The sequence below is a fragment of the Carassius gibelio genome, chromosome A7 (assembly GCF_023724105.1).
Source record: "Carassius gibelio isolate Cgi1373 ecotype wild population from Czech Republic chromosome A7, carGib1.2-hapl.c, whole genome shotgun sequence".
Taxonomy (NCBI): Eukaryota; Metazoa; Chordata; class Actinopteri; order Cypriniformes; family Cyprinidae; genus Carassius; species Carassius gibelio.
Window position 1 is genome coordinate 29,698,515 of NC_068377.1, and position 14,117 is coordinate 29,712,631.

The 14,117-nt window shown below is 38.3% G+C and overlaps 2 protein-coding genes across 6 annotated transcripts; one reads left to right on the forward strand and one right to left on the reverse strand.

Annotated features, from left to right (window-relative positions):
- Window positions 1–1,574: 1,574 nt before the first annotated feature.
- On the reverse strand, window positions 1,575–6,844 carry LOC128017126 (HAUS augmin-like complex subunit 3). Of its 4 annotated transcripts, none has more exons than XM_052602348.1 (5): window positions 6,660–6,844; window positions 5,153–6,177; window positions 4,020–4,474; window positions 3,696–3,933; window positions 1,575–2,118 (listed from the first exon to the last, which is right to left on the reverse strand). In XM_052602348.1, the coding sequence occupies exons 2-5, from the start codon at window positions 6,128–6,130 to the stop codon at window positions 1,903–1,905; spliced, it is 1,887 nt and encodes a 628-aa protein (XP_052458308.1). In that variant the 5' UTR covers window positions 6,131–6,177; window positions 6,660–6,844; the 3' UTR covers window positions 1,575–1,902. The 4 variants fall into 4 exon arrangements, with proteins under 4 accessions (XP_052458308.1, XP_052458306.1, XP_052458309.1 ...); XM_052602346.1 differs by having other exon boundaries at window positions 3,648–3,933; window positions 6,660–6,828; XM_052602349.1 differs by having other exon boundaries at window positions 6,555–6,812.
- A 97-nt stretch (window positions 6,845–6,941) lies between these two features.
- Window positions 6,942–11,073, forward strand: ptgr1.1 (prostaglandin reductase 1, tandem duplicate 1). 2 transcript variants are annotated; one of them, XM_052602351.1, is made up of 9 exons: window positions 6,942–7,044; window positions 7,192–7,318; window positions 7,399–7,444; window positions 7,626–7,685; window positions 8,146–8,313; window positions 9,119–9,392; window positions 9,498–9,603; window positions 9,783–9,901; window positions 10,046–11,073. In XM_052602351.1, the coding sequence occupies exons 2-9, from the start codon at window positions 7,213–7,215 to the stop codon at window positions 10,154–10,156; spliced, it is 990 nt and encodes a 329-aa protein (XP_052458311.1). In that variant the 5' UTR covers window positions 6,942–7,044; window positions 7,192–7,212; the 3' UTR covers window positions 10,157–11,073. The 2 variants fall into 2 exon arrangements, with proteins under 2 accessions (XP_052458311.1, XP_052458310.1); XM_052602350.1 differs by having other exon boundaries at window positions 7,013–7,054.
- Window positions 11,074–14,117: the final 3,044 nt, after the last annotated feature.

Here is a 14,117-nt window from a genome sequence, read left to right on the forward strand (position 1 = left end):
GACTTCATGTGGTACTTCTCAACCTCTGAACAACCCCTGGGATTCTTTACGTAACAGACATCTGCAGTAAGAGACTTCCATTATTCATTAATAGGCTTTTTCACCTTCAAAGGAGTTCAAACAAAACTAAACCAAGCATTCATGGTCAAAACATTCTTGCACACTAGATAACTGATCACCCGATACTGAGGCTTTTTTATGTTCATGCTATTTTTAGAACATCTAGAATTTAGTGTTCTTTGTCTAGATAAGTCCTTAAGCAGGTGAAAGAATTTTATGTGTGTGTGAGCTTAGTTCATTCATTGTCAGTGCCTGTTCTCCTCATCACTGATGCTCTTTACTTCAGAACAGTGGGGATTTTTTGTGTTTTTTCTTCTTTGCCCAAAGGAAACTTAATTTATTTTTTAAATGTTTTACATAAATGCAGACTGATGCTTCTTCTCTGTTCCCACAATGTAATGTAGGGCTTTTAATAACACAGCTCTACAGTGCCATCTATGGAGTACAGAGAGACCCTCATAACAGATCCCTTAAAGACCACTTTTTACCTGTGCTGCATTTTCTTACCAACAGTTTCACTCAGAATACACATTGTAGAAGAAAAGTTCTTTGCAGCTTTAAAAAGGTTAGGATGTTTAAAAATATATATTAACTGAAATTACAAAGAAAGAGAAAAAAAAAACAGCAAGCAGAAACCGAAAATATACGGTTAAGACTAAGCTGTGGCCTAGTAGTGTTTCCCGGTCCTATTTCTTCTTCTCCAATGTCTCTTAACCATATTGTTATCAAATGTCAAACATCTAAAAAAAGATTCCGTTTATAAAATCAAAGTGGATTTTTTTTTTCAATCAGAAGATCAATATTGGGATCTGAAAAATCAGACAAAAACATCTCTGATGACATAACACATCCAGGACTTAGTACATTACCTGAAAGTAGGGCTGAATGCTGTGCTGCACTCCAGCACTGGTTTACAAGAAAAAAATGGTTCACAAATCAGACATTACTAGCCAAGGTAAAGCAGACACATAGGAAGAATGTCTTGCATGTGAAATGATGTGACATTTGGTAGGGCTGCAATACAAACATTGTATTTTTGCAATACAAATACTTTGTTTCCGTCTGTTCTGTGCACATACTGGACCCGAAGGGCTGCTATGAGGCTCTGTGTAGCTGCAGAGAGAGGTGCTGTGTTCAGACTGCTGCAAAGGTATAGTAGCTCTTCATCTCATTTGCTTATCACCTAGTCTGTTTTTAACATGCAGACACACATGCAGAAAAACAGCAGTGCAATCTAAGCAAAGGTGCTAGATTCAAATCTGACATCAAATGTAACAACTGTGCACATGCATCACAATTACTGGCTGCTGTCATACTCTTCCACCACACAATACATGAGTGGAAATCCATTGTCTGTTAGTCAACTCAGATCTACCAAAACATAATACACGCAGTCGGCTGGTGTTTCTCAGGTGGCCTTCTTTCATGATGAAAATCATTAAATGCATTGAAGCAAAGAATCAAACTGCATTTATAAAAAGTTTGAAAAACACACAAAAGGATTTGCTCAAACATTGAGATTACAAATTATGTTTATTCACAAAGATACAGCTGTTAATCAACCAAAAACATAATTTATACAAGGAGCAGCACTTTTGTTAAATTACAAATGCAAATGATGAGAAACAGAAGGTACTACATAAAAATTTGACATATCTAAAGAACATTAACTTTTAGCAGATAACAAAATTAAATAAAATTAGTAAATCAGATCTACGTAGATCCATAACAGAAGCAACAATGGTCCATGTCCTTATCTGCATATAACATAATTTTTTTTGCAGCAGGGACCGCTGTATTGTAGGCTGGAGTAGACAAAGGAGATCTGTGTACATTCTGATTCTACATAACCCCTGCTTGAGCCTCTACATCTCTCACTGCCCTGCTGAGCAGTCTTGGGTCCAGATGGAAATAAACATACAGTTCCCTCTCTCTCCTCAGGGTGGCACTGCGTTCAAGCCTCCGTCGTTTGGCATTCAAGTCACCCACTATGTCCTGAAGAGATGTGTACAATGCCTTCTGCTTGACCTCCAACTCATCTAGAACTATTGTGAGCTCCTAAACAGAGAGAGTAGGTCAAACACAGAACAGGAGGTGTCAAGTACAGAGACTAACATAAAGCATTACAGGCACAGTAAAAGTCAAAGAAAGAAAATGGCATGTACATGTACATATTTATACAGTGTTTATACAGTGGTGAGACAAAGAGCAGGAAAGAGAAAGAAAGAGAGAGAGAGAGAGAGAGAAAGAGAGAGATAAGCATAGTTCATCCAAAAATGATTTTATCTATGTCCTTATACCTTTCTTGGCCATAAAACATTTGAGTTGCATTGCTGTCAATGCAGGGTCAGAAAGCTTTCAGACTTAATCAAAAATATCTTAATTTATTTTCCGAAGATGAAAAAAGGTCTCAAGGGGTTCAGATCGACATGAGGGTGAGTAATAAATGACAGAAATTTCATTTTTTGGTGAACTAACACTTTAAATACAACTTGAAATTATCCATGTTCTGCTTGATAAGAAATCTGTTAAGGAAATACATATATCCCAATCACATGAACTCCTCATCAACATTGATAACTTTCTGTGCACACAAGTACAGAGGTGACCCCTATTTAATTGACTGCAATAGGATTATCATAAATACATTTAAATTCAGCATTACAATGAGGGAAGAAAAGATGTTTTTAATGTCATCCCAGTTTCTATGACTATTTTCATGGCGAATCCAGGTTAAAATATGAAAATAGATCAAACTAAAAACCTAGCCAAGATGGTTTAGATCCATTTTTAATAAAAACTTATTTTAGATTAACTTTGTTAAAAGGCTTTTGATGGGTGTCAGGAGAAAAGTGTTTTCAGAGGACTAGAAACATCACAGTCCAATCATTTGTGTTTTACAGACAGGACGTGCAGTGACAGGAAAGAAAACAGAAGCCACAGACAATTTTGAACCTTTTCACTAAGAGTGAAAACACAAAGGGACAGATATACTAATAGCTTGTGTCAGTGCAAACCCTCCATTTCCCCTTCAGACACAAAATATAAGGGAGGACAGTATTTAAATTAACAGATGTTTGCAGTAATTTACTAGCATTTTAAAATGGTCAATTATTGAACATCCAAAAAGGCATGTCTTAACCATTATGCTCAATATGGTCCTGTATCGTTAGTGGATTACCAGAATCTGATTATCTCTGGCTCTGCTTGTTTGCGACCCTATACTAATTTGTGCCACTCTTGGTAAATTGCGTTGGTCATTATGGATATGAGCAAGCTGTGTTCGTGTTCTTTCACTTGAACATTGTCAGTAGATCACCTGCAAAATTTTTCACTCCCATCAGTGCTTTGATTTGATTCCGGTCTCACTCTAATTTGCCCAGTTTAGTTATTCTGGACCATAATCTTAAAATAGCAGATAAATATAAAACACAGTGCATAAAAAAACACAAAAAAAACCACCGAAAGGTGCATGATTTTTATAAGTAAAGAATATGATGATTAATCTGCTCACATTTCTTGGAATTCACGAGGAATGATGTTGAAATTGGCGGTGAGGTTGAGAAAAAAAGAACAGAAAGACATACCTGTGCATGCGGGCAGAGCTCCAGTGCAGGTGTGGCTATAGCACATACCTGCGGCCTCAGAAGAGGCTGCACAATGTCTGAGTATGCCACTTGGTCGAGCGCATCTTGGTCACTTTCTAACCGAGCTCCAGTGTAGTCTTGCTCTCGTCTGGCCCCATCCAAAGCCTCTTGTACGGTGACCAAATCCTGCTGTAGTTTAAAGGCTGCTGTTTCCAGCCTACCATAGGTTTGGAATGGATCCTCTCTCTCCGTGGGGGTTTTACCTAACTCAAGCATCTGCAGCAACCTGAGGGATGAACATATAGATATAAAGATATAGTCTTACAAACTCAACCTGCATTTCAAAGTACAAAACTGTAATTTTGAGGTTACCCGCTAAAGGCTGTGTCCTTGGAGCTGATGACCTGTTGTTTAACATCAGAACCCAGGTAAGGCACTTGAGTTAAGTGAGGTTGTGTCAGATTGGTTTCTCTCTGAGCAGCAGCTTCTGCTTCTCCTTCCAGCCTCTTCAGTATTTCATCAAGCTGTTTCATCACCCTCTTCCCCATAAGGAGCTCTGCATCCTGGGCCAGATGCACAAGTTCGAAGAAGGCCTTCTGACGGAGAAGCTGGTCACGAACTTCGGTTTGCCTGGAGGTGTAGTAATTTTGCCTGGCTAACTGAAGAGCGAGGTCACCACGCACCACGGGGATATTAAGGAGGAAGGCACAGTCTCGTAAAGCAGAGCGCACTGGGTCTAACATAAGGGACTGAATTTCAGACTGAATTGAGAGGATCTCAGAGCGTAGATCAGGCTCAAGCCTCTTCACCTGTAAGTAGCACAGAGACTACGATAGGAAGAAAATGAGAAACATTTAGAGGAATACTCAGTTCAAGACACAGAAAATATTTCCTCTTTTTATCATCATTAAAAAAGTCTGAAACACAAAGTTTATTCTCCTTGCAGTGTGTTTATCTACATACAAATTTGCCCTGGCACATGTTCGATCAGAACAGGGTTAAGACGCTGTTTCACACATACAAATTTAAAGTGACCGCACAGTGCTGAGGAATAACTACAGTTTAAAGATACATATCAGTAGCAGTAAGTAACAGTGCATTTCAGGCATAATAATAACACTCTAGAATAACACTTACTTAGGTTGGAAATATGACCTGAGAAGCCTTTTTAAATAGTTTTTTCTTTTATTGAACAAATTATTTTACTAAATCACTAAAACCCAGTTCAAACTACTATTAAAAATGTTGGGGTTGGTAAGATTTGTACATTTTTTTTTTAATGTCTGTTACGCTCAGCAAGTCTGGATTTATTTGATTAAAATACAGTGTACATTAATATGGTGAAATATTATTATATTATAACATTATTAAAGTTATCTATTGTAATACATATTAAACTTGCTATAAATGTTAACCATGTTAATAAGAAACAAACAATAATATATTACTCTTTAAATGTTTTGAATGGCACTGTATAGGCATACATCATTTTAATGAAAATTCACCTCTGTGCTGTTGTTTAGTCGCTGGACGAGCCACTCCTTTGCTGCCTTGTCGCCATGCTCCTTTGCCCTCTCTTTCACCAGCTGGTACTGTGCCACTATGTATGCCCACTGCAGCTGTGCCATCTCCTTCTTCCTGAGCTCCACTAGTCCCTCATCCTCTTCTTCCTCATGCTCACTGCAACAGCTCAGATTGGTCAACTGGCAGCGATTGAATGTGGAAGTCTCCGTCATGTTTGAGATGCCCTGAAAGAACTGACGCTGAGTGTAGGCAGTCAACACTTTGGTGAATTGCTCCTGTTGCTGGAGGAAAGGCTCTAGAGACAACTGAGAGAGGAGCACTGGGGTCCCTGGTTGAGCAACTAATGGTGGGGCAGCTCTATCTTTACTTCTTAGGTAATGAGGGTCAGTTTGGAAAAAGCCAGCGAGTTTGGTGGTCTCTTTTGACAGGTTCTCCACAGCCGAGTTGGTGCATGCGTTTTCAGTTGCCAAAGCAGAGTTGGCATCCTTTACTGCAGAGCTTCCTTCCTGCAGCAGTGTTTGGGATGCAGAGCAGTTTGCACTCCAGTTTGTAGCCAACATCTGCAGCTTATTGAGTCTGCGTTGTTTTAGCTGCTTCTCACTGCGGAGAGCTTGAAGTTCAGTCTCGAGGTCCTCGATTGTTACATTTCCCCCTCCACACAGCGCAGAACAACCCTGCGACACTACACCTCCATCCACAGGCAAACAGGTTTTAAGCAGCTCAGCCAGTGTCACCTCATCCAATATGGGCTTCCCGGACTCCTGGAGTGCCTTGTACGCTTGCAGTTCTTCTGGCGTTAGAACATTTGTGCGGTTCAGGCGGTTGCAGACGACACGTAAAAGGTGCAGGTTATCTGGTGCGGTGTCAAATAACCAGTCGAACTCGGTACCTTTCAGCACAGACGCCCGTGGGTAACCCAACCGTGACAACGCCTCAACAAACTGAGCCCCATCCAGCATGACTGCTTATGTCAACTTGGCACACACTTCAGAGATATTCCCTTATCCTAAAGCAGATGGGCAAGACATTATAGCAAGCTCGACTTATTATATATTTACAAAGTGAAGGCCTAACTGAAGGTGAATCTTGCATGTTACTTTGCATGTCACAAATAGGAAAACACACACACACACCCATTGAAAAGTTTGTCACATACTTCAGAAACCATTCTAAATATAATCTTACTTACCCATAACCGAACATACACACGTATAAATATACAAATATTAAAAAATATAATAATTCTCAAGAAAGAAAAAATGGACTGTACAAGACCCATCACAGCAGTCAGAAGTTCAGACACGACTTGGTCACTCATGACCAACAACTTAACGTTAGCTCAAAGATAAGCTAGCTAGCTAAAGTCAAAGTGGCTTTATTTACCTTCAGTTTGACAGATGAATAGCAATATATTTTGATTTTCACAGTTAGAAAAACTGACGATGATATATGTTTCACAAAGCAGTATACAGTAAATAATATCGATACCTTAAAAAAAACAGAGCCCTTCCGATGTTATTGCAGTCTGTCTCGATGGCCACTTCCGAAATGCCCGCGCTTGCTTTCGTCACATGACGTGGGGTTCTTCAACAAATATATTATTTCAAAAGCCTTTTTTTTAGCCAGAGAAGATTGAATGATATTATAACACAGCATAGAACTGTATAAAAATACATAGAAGTGGATTTACTGAAAACTAAATTAAGAAGGGTCTTCATTGAAGATGATTGACATATCCAATCGGCCAATCAGATGATGTCACCTGATTAAGTTTCAACCAATAATGTAGCAGTAGTTGGACGGTGGGAAGACCAAGCAAGTTCTCTACTGTGCGCAGCAGCCAGCAGAAGCAGCAAGGAACAGGGAACTTTGTGTATTGACTGGTTTGTTAATGTTATTGTGGTTAGCACATACTGTTCGCACCGTTACTATTTTTTTTTATTTATTGCTTTTGTGATTTGTGACTTTTATTTTTGAAGGTTACACATGTATGATACATTTGTTTCGTTTATTTTTACAGTTGGTTTCAACAAAGAGAGTCATGGTTCAAGCCAAAACCTGGATCCTGAAGCAGCACTTTGAGGGCTTTCCTAAAGACACCGACTTTGAGCTAAAACTAGAGCAGCTCTCTGAGCCCAGAGATGGAGGTGTGTGATTCTCAAATGTCATATTTTTTTCCAATATTTGCCCTATTTCATACCAAGTGGCATTTATTCTTGTTCTTCAGAGGTTCTTCTGGAGGCAGTGTTCCTTAGTGTGGACCCTTACATGCGGTGAGTGACTAAACTGTAAGGAACAGGTGCACTAACATATACATTTAAGGTTGAAATAAAATCATACTGATCCTGCATGTTTGGAAATTATTCTGTTTTGTTTGTTATGAATTGTTTGATGCATTACTACTTTCCCCTAAATATACAGTTCCTAGTTTCCTATCTATTTGATATCTTCTAGTCCATTCAGCCGTGTTCGAATGCAAGCTGGAGATGTGATGATTGGAACTCAAGTTGCCAGGTAAGAGAAAAAGCCATTCTGTACCATAACAGCTGCAGCTGACTAGCTTCAATCTGTTCAGTCTCTTTTTCTCAACATTTCGAAAGCAACTATGACTGTCTGATCTGTGGAAAAGGGAAAGTTTCCAAAAATCTGGTCGTCATTACAGATCTGTGACCCATTTACAGTCACTGGCCGTTAGTTTGGTTACTTTGTAATAGACCGATCAAGAACTGGCAGAATGTTCAAAGCAGTTGATGTTTATAACTTTAAGAGTGCAAATACTTTACAAGATCAGTTAAATAACATATGTTCGTGTTTATAAAATGCACTTTTTAAATTAGACCATGCTTCTCTGTCTTCTCATTCAAATATATTGGTGTTGATGGTTTATAAACCACTTTTCTGTTTGTGTTATTTACCCATTTAATGTGATTAGTTAATTTGTACAACAAAGTCTCTTCTTATATTTTGATTATAGGGTGATTCAAAGTAATAATCCTTCATTTCCTGTGGGCTGCCATGTGGTTGGTCGATGTGGCTGGAGAACACACACTGTGACTGATGGGAGCAATATCACCAAAATCTTGGTTGACTGGCCTCAGGATGTCTCCCTGTCCCATGCCCTTGGAGCCATTGGGATGCCAGGGTAAAACTCACTGCTTCTTTCTAAACCCACAATAGTTTGTTTTCCAGATGGTTTTGGAAGGTAGGTCAAACGCTATATCCACTGTGATTTAGTCATTATCTGATGTAGCATTAAAGCACATCAAAGGGCATCACTGACGTAGTGACTAGTTACGGCTGAGTTCTGGGAAAAGCAGATTTGCGTTGCAATTCAATTATGGTTTCAAGCAACAAACATTTGTTACCCACATGTTCTCCGCTTGGTGAGTTTGGTTTTGGTTTGGTTTTAAAAATGTTCTTAGAATTGTTTTTGAGGCATAGCTTAAACAGGAAGTATCCAACAGCACAGGATGTCAGACTTTCAAGCAGATAAAGAACTAAGAAAGTGTAAAAGCGGATTCAAACCAAGGATGATAATAATGATAACTCTAACTACTGTTTAAAGTTTTAATAATCATTCTAACTACAACTAGACTGACAACAACACAAGAACAATTTTTTGGAATCACTTTCAGACAATTTTTCCCAGCTGATAAAAACATTGACAGCCAATCAGAACCCATCCGGCTTCAATTACATGTGCATTTAAAGCAGCAGATGACATTACTGCAAAATGCATTTAGAAAAACCAGAACTTTATCGTGCACTGGTGTGAGGGATAATATTGTTAAGGTTAACATTCCTGGTGTGAATGGGTGAAAAATTTCCCTTTTCAGTTTATTTACACCATATACTTGGTCCTCTTTTATTTGAGGCACCACATATAAACTTTAAATGATAAAATGATACATGTATATGTCATAAGTAACATTAATTGTACTCCACAGGTTGACTGCTCTTTACGGTTTGGAGGAGGTCTGTGCCATCAAACCGGGAGAAACCTTACTGGTTAATGCAGCCGCGGGGGCCGTTGGTTCTGTAGCTGGTCAAATTGCCAAACTAAAAGGTTGCAAGGTTGTGGGATCAGCAGGAAGTGATGACAAGGTGGCATATCTGAAAGAGCTGGGCTTTGACCAGGCTTTCAACTACAAGACTGTCCCGTCACTGGAGGAAGCACTGAAGAACGCTTCACCCGAAGGTTACGATTGCTACTTTGAGAATGTAAGAATTGACTGGTACTAGTTGGTTAATAATATATGGAACTAACTCTGTTGACAGTACCTTTTAAAAAAAGACTTTGTAATCTTGATTTGGCTTGGTTTGCAGGTGGGCGGCCCTTTTTCGAGTGTTGCGATTCCGCAGATGAAGGAATTTGGGCGTATTGCTGTGTGTGGAGGAATATCACTGTACAATGACACCACCCCACAGACAGGTTTGGTTAACTTTTCATGTAGTTCTCGTTATAACCAGAGGAGGTTGCTCTGAAAGCCCTTTATGCTATGGAATCAAATTCAATACCTCAGTATAAATATGAAAACTGTTTAGTCAGACATGATGATTTGGGTAGTCTCTTGTCCATTTACAGCAGTGTTTGTGTTTGTCCTTTTTCAGGTCCTTATCCACACCTGCAAATGATTTTTAAGCAGTTGAAAATGGAAGGGTTCTTGGTGGGCAGGTGGCAACATAAAAACGACGAGTCACTGAAGCGAATGTTGACCTGGATGCAGGAGGTACATCAGAATGCTTGGTTTCCTTGAAAAATGCTAGTTTGGTTTAATACTACACAATGCTTGATCTAAATACAGTTATACTTCATCTCAGTAAGTTTCATATTTTGATAATGATGCAGATTCTCTGGATTTGATGGTTTACAGGGAAAGCTGAAGTGTAAAGAACATGTAACTGCTGGCTTTGAAAACATGCCTGCTGCGTTCATGGGGATGCTGCGGGGAGAAAACATCGGAAAAGCCATTGTTAAAGTCTGATGGCAAGTACTCCAGTGGTTTGCTCATGAAACAACAATCTTGCCATTTTTGTTATAAATTTTGCATTAATAATGTTTTCATGTTTTGTCCATTATTTTGTTTTACAAATAAAGTCTTTTTTTTTTTTTTGTAAATCAGTGTCACATTTGCAACAGATATGCACAAAGCAGGAATAAAAATATACTTTTATATATATATATATATATTATATATTAGAAACATGAAGGAAATTTTGAAAAGATTAACATTGGTCTATTAAGTCAGCAATTGTTAATTATGTCATGAAAAAAAACTTATTTTTCAATAGGATATGCATGATCATGAACTAGATGAACCACATGAATAACAGCATATAGATAATTTAACAGTCTTTGGACAGTGTGTAAGATTTTTAATGCAACTCATACAATTTGATAAGCATGGTTATGAGGTTTTGTTGCAATAAAACTATTATTTCATCCATTATCCTTGGAATCTGGTAGGCTTCACTATTGACGATTTGTATTTTTTATAAATAAATACATTAGCTTAAAATGGAAGTAATAATAACTTGTTTTAATACCCACACTGGGTGTTTCTGAATACTGACATCTTGTGGTATTTATGGAGGAATCGTAGTTCATAGTAAATGTTCACGAAGGAGAGACAAGAGCACCTCTTGTGTGAAGCAAAGAAAAGTCTTATGTATTTCATCTATAACAAAGTGTGTAGTTGCTTTTGTGTTGCACTGATTAAGAATATATTCAAATAGATTTTAGAATAACATTTCGTTTTAGTGGTATATGGAATAATTATTATGATTTTGGCTTCTAGGTAGGATCGAGCTGCGCTGTCATATGGAATGTCATGCAATGTAAATGAAAATTGTGACATTTAACATTAAGAATAAATCTGCACAGGATAGCAGATAAGCCCTACATAGTGTGTACAGTATACAGATCTAGGAATCAGAGATGCTCACAAGTCTCTGAGCTAGAGTCCAAGTCAAGTCTCAAGTCTCTGAGCTAGAGTCCAAGTCAAGTCTCAAGTCTCTGAGCTAGAGTCCAAGTCAAGTCTCAAGTCTCTGAGCTAGAGTCCAAGTCAAGTCTCAAGTCTCTTTATTATATTAAGTCTCTGGTTATAATAAATGTTGCATCACGTACAGCGACCCATCCAAGCTGCTTAGAACACTGCATAGCTATATATAAGGAATTCAAAGCATGTAATATGTTATTATGACAACTCTATTTATAAGCATACAATATCAACTTTGATTTTGGTATATAATCAGTGTAAACAGGCTATTGCAACATGACAAAAACACCAAGAATGCTTTACTTTTAAGTTAATATTTGTATTTTGCATTTATGGATTCAGTAATGGCCTTCTGTCTGTCCTGGCTGTATAGCTGCACACCTCTTGTCTGGCTTAAGAATGAACAAAGCTACGCTGACTTATGTTATTCATACAATACCTACTCACAAATAAACATCAAAAACAAAGCCGGCTGCAATGAATTTCTGTGCAAAACAGCTTTTACTAAAAACACTTCCACACAAGAACATTGTTATCACACAAGAACATTTTGATAGAGAACCAAAAATATTTAAAGTAGATAAAATTAGAATAAATAAAATGGAAATGTCTACATACTATTACTACTGTAAACTTTGCAAATAGGACATCAGCCCCTTCAAGTCAATGAACAATAACAAAGTGGGCTGCAATGAATATCTGTGCAAAACGTCATGGCTCCGCTCCTACCCAATGACAGAGGCATGCAGGTTTTTTTTTCCACTGGAGTACTCACGTGAAGGATGCGTGCACAACTAATAACTAATATCATCACGCTATGAAGGGTTGGCCTGCGCTGGGTGCGCCCCTCCCCCTATAACTGTTCTGTCTCGCGGAGGAGCTCATTTGTGTGCATCTGTGTGAAACACGCGCTCTGAAACACGCATAGGAAAAAAGAGCGACAGAAAGAACGGCTCCCCTCCAGCCGTGACTCGGCTCCCATCGTTCATGTTTATGAGCCGTTCAAAAGAATCGGTTCGTTCGCGAACTTCACAACTCTAACAGCGAGCTCATCTGACGTTTACTAAAAATTAACATTGTTCACGAGTCCCGGAGCTCGAGTCCGAGTCGAGTCTGAAGTCTTTCAAGGACGAGTCTCAAGTCGAGTCTGAAGTCACTGTTTGTGCGACTTAAGTCGCACTCGAGTCCGAGTCTCAAACTCGAGTCCCCATCTCTGCTAGGAATTGAGAACCCTCAGCCCTGCACATTTTATAAAAAAAGCCAGTTAAGGTCACATCTGATCTAAAACACCTTACATCCACAATGTATGGTGCCAGGGAACCTGGGGTGAAACCTCCTCTCCTAGACAACTGTTTAAAATATTACAATTGTATAGTATGTGTACAGTGCAACTGCAAAGAGCCTTTTTTACATTTTAGATAGTTGCGATACCGACCAGGACCGCATTGAAATGCCAAAATAGGGGCCTATGTCGCTAGGCCTATGTCACATTTTAATATTAGAAGATATCAGACCTACAGAAAGAAAATAAAAATCGATGCCTTTAAATTATTACACATTACAACCACCAGATGGCGGTATAGGATATGAAAACGCTCATTTGTTTGTACCGTCTCACAGGTCCTTATTCTCCTCACAATAAATAATTACACGACAGCTGGGGCCTGTACCATGAAGCTGGATTAGTTGGCTAGCCAGGTAAGTTTCAGTTTAGTTTGCACCAATCCTGGGTTTTAGGTACCATGTAAGTGGTTTGGCTTTTTGCTGCATTCATTGCCATTAGTAACTTACACTCCACGGCTAACCTGCTCCGGGGCAGGTTATGTTCTGGGTTAGAGATCTCAAACTGAAGTTGGACCAATCAGATGTGAGAAAAGTGTCTGACACAAAGTCACTCCAGTTTATCTTGCTCCAAATTAAATGTCACTAATGTTCAAAAAAAAAAAAAAGAAGTCTGACTTAAATGATAATTACTCAGTCATTTTATGATTTATATAATTATTGTGGTTCATATTATTATTATTTATCTTTTACACACAAGCAATTTTAGTTAAACAGTTATTATAAATCGTTTATTTTAAATAAATATAAATGTATACCGATAATGTGATATAAATAAGCTGTAGTATCAAAAGATTGCACTATTTAAAAAAATAAAAAATCTGACCTTACATGTTCTAGTCTCTACCACTATATATTTTCAAATGTATGAACTAAGTTAACAAGTTTCACTTGTGACTTCACTGATAGAGCAAGATTATTTATTTTATTTGTCCTTTTAAATTTGTCATATTCTTCAGTCTCTTAACCTTTAACCTTTAGTTTCGAATCTCGCTGGGTCTCTCGCGAGAAGTAAAGTGCTCCACAAACTCAGGATCAAAGCCTGAATTGACAAAGAAAGTTGATGAACAGAATCATGGTACCAACAGAGCTGGATTGGACAGGTTTGGTTTTGTCAACTCAAAACTAATCCTGTAACTCTGAATTTGTTCAGCTACCATCATGGTACAGGCCCCTGAAAATAAGAAGGATTTATGGTGATATTTTGGCAACACAAAGAATGCTTAAATGGATGAAAGAGGTAGATCCTTCTGCTTTCAATTAGTACAATGAAATGAACTTGATTGTCACACCTATCGTTAACCCTTCATTAGATATCACACATCACATAGCAGCAGCACCAGTCTGTGAATGAGGAAACATTGAACTGTTTTCCTGCAGGGCAAACTGAAGGCAAAAGAAGTGGTCACTGTTGGCTTTGAGAACATGCCATAATATCATACTTGTCCACTAAGTTTTTTTGTTTGATTGTTTGTTTTTTTGTAATAACTATGTTAACAGAAGTGTCACTATTTCAATTGTCTTTCACTGGAATATGTTTACAAATAAAGCCATGTAAAGCCTCATATTTACGATGTAAATGGTCATATCGTCCTTGTCTGATGAA

Bases quoted from the DNA above. Each gene is read 5' to 3' on its own strand.
- LOC128017126 (XM_052602346.1), bottom strand. From the start codon at position 6,130: ATGCTGGATGGGGCTCAGTTTGTTGAGGCGTTGTCACGGTTGGGTTAC. The intron at 4,475-5,152 runs GTGAATTTTCAT...TTCCTATCGTAG, and splicing joins GACTAAACAACAGCACAGAG to TCTCTGTGCTACTTACAGGT. The intron at 2,119-3,647 runs GTATGTCTTTCT...CTCTCTGTTTAG, and splicing joins AGCTCTGCCCGCATGCACAG to GAGCTCACAATAGTTCTAGA.
- ptgr1.1 (XM_052602351.1), top strand. From the start codon at position 7,213: ATGGTTCAAGCCAAAACCTGGATCCTGAAGCAGCACTTTGAGGGCTTT. The intron at 8,314-9,118 runs GTAAAACTCACT...TGTACTCCACAG, and splicing joins GGAGCCATTGGGATGCCAGG to GTTGACTGCTCTTTACGGTT. The intron at 9,902-10,045 runs GTACATCAGAAT...GATGGTTTACAG, and splicing joins TGTTGACCTGGATGCAGGAG to GGAAAGCTGAAGTGTAAAGA.